The sequence below is a fragment of the Marmota marmota genome, unplaced genomic scaffold, assembly GCF_001458135.2.
Source record: "Marmota marmota marmota unplaced genomic scaffold, marMar, whole genome shotgun sequence".
Lineage (NCBI taxonomy): Eukaryota > Metazoa > Chordata > Mammalia > Rodentia > Sciuridae > Marmota > Marmota marmota.
The window spans coordinates 24,173,129-24,177,559 of record NW_026000093.1 but is presented as its reverse complement, the minus strand read 5'-3'; the positions used below and the strand labels follow the sequence as shown (position 1 = coordinate 24,177,559).

The window sequence follows — 4,431 nt, the reverse complement described above, 5'->3', positions numbered from 1 at the left end:
TTCTGCACTGACCTCTGTCCAGAGCATCTGCTTCACGCCGAGGCTAACCCCCTTTGTGGTCATCAAACAAGTGTCAGCAGAAACATTACAGCTTCCTTTCTGGTTTACATCCAGTGAGACAGCCCAGGAATTTTAGGCCTTTCCTTCTGATCAGTCAGCTTTAGTAATGTGTCTAACCTAAACAATGATGGTCCCTTGGAAATACCCCACACTAGCTGTCCTAGCAAACCAAAATCCACCCTAGAGTAGGAATGTGATATACACCAGAACAAAACCAGGGAACAGGAAATGTCTAATAATTCATTCTACAAATCCTGAACCCCCTCACCACATCATGTGTATAAAAAGGTAACAGCCCTGGGGCTCAGTGGTAGAGCACTTGCCTAGCACATGTGAGGCACTGGGTTTGAACCTAAGCACCACATAAAAATAAATAAAGGTATTATGTCTATCTACAACTAAAAAATTTTTTTTTAAAAAGGTAACAGGGCTGGTGTGATGGCACATGCCTGTAATCCCAGCATCTTGGGAGGCTAGGGTAGGAGGATAAGTCCAAAGCCAACCTCAAAAAGACTTTATCCTCAAAATTAAAAATACAAAAGGGCTGGGGACATAACTCAGTGACAGAACACCCCTGGGTTCAATCCCCAGTATCACACACACACAAAAAAAAAAAAAAAATTCAAAGGAACTTTTGATGCAAGGATGAATCATCTTAAAGGACACGATTTGTGGAGGATATTTTGGGGGGAAAGCAGTGTTCAATGAGCCCTAAACCCCACACTCCTTCCCTTTAGGGGTGAAAAGGAAGTAGCATCTGAGCTGAGAAACATTAACATCTATTATAGAAACGGGGGCCGGGTAGAGTGGAGTGGAGCTGAGGCAGAGGGAACTGTGCAGGCAAAGGTCCTGAAGAGGGAAGAAGAATGGCACATTCTAGGGCAGAGAGTGAGGGAGGGTAGCAGGAGAAGGGATTGAAAGGGAAAAAACAGACAAGACTGGAAAGCCCTCCAACACTTCCAACAGATGCAGATGCAGGAAGGTCACCAAGGAGATCGTGGCGTCATCCAGGGCAGCATGGCTGGGGATCTGCCCCAGAGTAGCAGCAGACAAATGGGGAGATGGAGTCAATGGATTCAAGAGGTTTCACTGTCTGTGGGGGGAGGAAAAAATTCAGTGACAAGTAATATTAACCATGCCTTTTTATTTTCTGTATTTCTGATGCTTTGACATCAGGGGTCTTGCTATCCCTGAAGGAACTGTTCCTCCCAGGGCTAGCTAATCCTTAGAGACCGTAATAAACCACCTGTGAGAACACCTTTCCCATGGAAACCAGCTGATCCAGAGGACGTGCACTGGCAACCACCTCCTCTGTGAGGCTCTCACACACCTGTCGGGAGACCAGGTCCAAGACAGCCAGGAGCAGCCCCTATGCCCCAGAGCCTGCTGAAATTATTCAAACCAGCCAATCCTAAACCTACCAACCCTGCCTTACCTGTTCCTTTTCATAGAAAATAAAATAAAAGCTCTTGCCCATGTTCCTCCTCTCTGTCAACCTCCAGACAGCCCCAGTGCGTCCCTGCATGCACCTGGGAGCTCTGGGCAGGGCATCATGCCAACAGCTCTCAACTGTTTCTAGAGCTCCATAACAATAAAAAGTCTTCCTTCAAGACAGTCACTCCTGTATCCTCCTCTTCCCACACCTGATTGTAACAGATTCCAGGTCCTCTTAAAATAAGAACACCACTTTTGAAAAATAAAAATATACTCAATTTATTCTAATTGAGACGAGGGTGGTATGTGATGGTAAAATTCAAACAAAAGAGTTTTTCTTCAGTATGCCCAGCAATGGCTTCTGCAACACATCTGTATCGGCCCTAAAACAAGGGGGAAAAAAATACAAGTTAAAATGTTAAACTTTGCTATTTTTAAATATCTTTTTAGTTGCAGTTGGACACATTATTTGCTGATGATCGAACCCAGCATCTCGCATGTGCTAGGTGAGCGCTGTACCGCTGAGCCACAACCCCAGCCCCAAATGCTGCTCTTTTTAAAGAATTTTTATTGTCAGTACTGCAATTGAACCTGGACTGAGACTGGCCTCAAATTTGTGATCCTCCTACCTCAGCCTCTTGAGTAGGTGGAATTACAGGCATGTGCCACAGCACCTGGCTTAAAAAGAACTTCCTTAATGCCATGTAATTAAATTGTTTATATTTTCTTCTGGTGGTAGGAGCTGAACCCAAGCCTCATGCATGCTAGGCAAGTTTTCTACCACTGAGCTACACTCCCAACCCAGTTATCATTTTTTCAGTTTTCAAATGACATGGAATATTACATGCCTTTGAATTCAATGATTATAGATTCCATTTATTTCCCAATTAAAAGATGAGGAGTTGGGGGTGTTGGCTTTTGCCTATAATCCTAGCAACTCAGGAGGCTGAGGCAGGAGGATTGCAAGTTCAAGGCTAGCCTTGACAACTTAGGGATACCCTATATCAAAATTTAAAAAAAAAAAAATTTAAATGAGCCTGGATATGTAGCTCAATGGTAAAATACCTCTGGGTTTGATCCCTAGTACCAAAAAAAAAAAAAAAGAAAAAAGAAAAAACTGAGGACTTGGGGCTGGGGATGTGGCTCAAATGGTAGTGCGCTCGCCTGGCATGCGTGCGGCCCGGTTCGATCCTCAGCACCACATACAAACAAAGATGTTGTGTCCGCCAGAAACTAAAAAAAATAAATATTAAAATTCTCTCTCTCTCTCTCTCTCTCTCTCTCTCTCTCTCAAAAATAAGTAAATAAAGGGATTCTAAGACAAAAATATTTTTTAAAAAACTGAGGACTTATACAATTCTTAGAAAATAGCCTATGAGTTTCTCAGATATTATGCTTTTTGTAACAAAACATCTAAAGAATATGCTTTAATAAAGTTTATTTTTAAATAGTTTCCAAAAGTGAAATATATAAAATTTCATTGCCAGTTATATGATACAAATATCTAAAATTACATTGGTATTCATTGAGGCAGTAGTTATTTTTAGAAAGGTCTGGACATTCAAGGTAAGTTCCAAAGAAAATTTTTAAACAAAAATAAGCCTATAAGTTATGTGATTTCTATTCTCCTAAACAATTTATATAATTAGTATATTGCATGAGTAGTTATACACTATTACTGACTTATATACAGTGATTGAACAGTGCTTTCATATGAAGCCCATTCAACAGATTAATAAAATGAGCATTCTCATTACTTTTAGCCTTGTATGTTAGAGGAAAAAATGACAAAAAAGAGTTAATCACATGTGCAATTTTTCCATATTCTACAGAAGGAAGAAATACCTACAACTAAAATTTTTAAACATTTTAATCTTGAACCACTATTTTTAGAGGTTGTAAATTACTTCTTTCAAAATCTTAACACATCTGTTACTGCAAAAAGTTAAGAACATACAAAATAAATTTTGAAGAATACCTTAAGAAATAGTATTCCCCTGAAGGAGAACGGTATTGTTGTATTCACAGTCTCTGCAAACATAATGCAAAATACATCATTATTAGGTGATCTTTCTTTTCTTTCTTTCTTTTTTTAATTGCATGGAACATCCCTTTATACACAACACTGGCTACTGGCAAAGGCAGTCTCAAGTAAAACTAGAGAATAATAGATCTTACACCCTGACTAGTACTCTCCTGTGGCTTCTTCTGCCCCACAGAGCCTCTCTCTTAGGGGATGCAAACTTTTAAGATGAACTGGTCTCAAAAATGAATGAATGAATGAATGAATGAAAATATGCATTATCTCAGGTTATATATGTACATATTTAATTGTAGTTTTCAAAAATATTGTTGCACCTTTACCTGGATGTAATAGAGAAAACTTTTCCTAAGGGTGGGAGAGATATTCCAAAGGCAGCCAGACAACTGAAGCTCCTCTTATCACAGCACTGAGAAGCTTGACTAAGGTCAATAGACACAAGGAGGGTTTGGGAGAGGGTAAATAGAAAGAAATTCAGTAAGAGGCACCAAAAACACAGAGTGAAGGAATCACTCCTGGTTCTTCTCTAGCACAGTAAGGTAACTGTTGGGCAAAACAACCTATGATATATTTCAAAAAAATGACTGGTAAGTACATAATTCCCAATGCATAAAAATGATTCATGGTTGAAGAGATAGAAATGCTTATTACCCTGATTTGAGTAATAAACATTGTATACATGTATTGACTTATCATAACATACCCATAAAGATGTACAAATTTTAAAATAAAAAACAATTTTTAAAATAGAAGGCTAAGAACCCAATCAACAAATGGGCCAAGGACCTGAACAGACACTTCTCAGAGGAGGACATACAATCAATCAACAAGTACATGAAAAAATGCTCACCATCTCTAGCAGTCAGAGAAATGCAAATCAAAACCACCCTAAGATA

The 4,431-nt window shown here is 39.3% G+C and overlaps 1 protein-coding gene across 3 annotated transcripts in view; it reads right to left on the bottom strand.

Moving 5' to 3' along the window:
- Nucleotides 1-722: 722 nt before the first annotated feature.
- The window catches only part of Ly96 (lymphocyte antigen 96), a 23,020-nt gene continuing 19,311 nt past the window's right edge, over nt 723-4,431 (bottom strand). For 2 of the 3 annotated variants that reach the window (XM_048783071.1, XM_015485877.2), the window contains exons 4-5: nt 3,473-3,525; nt 1,748-1,877 (exon numbers count right to left, since the gene is read on the bottom strand). In XM_048783071.1, coding sequence (XP_048639028.1) covers nt 1,779-1,877; nt 3,473-3,525 — 152 coding nt within the window. In that variant the 3' untranslated portion in view covers nt 1,748-1,778. Of the gene's footprint in view, nt 1,154-1,747; nt 1,878-3,472; nt 3,526-4,431 lie in introns of those variants that run through there. The other variant, XM_048783070.1, reaches the window with a different exon arrangement.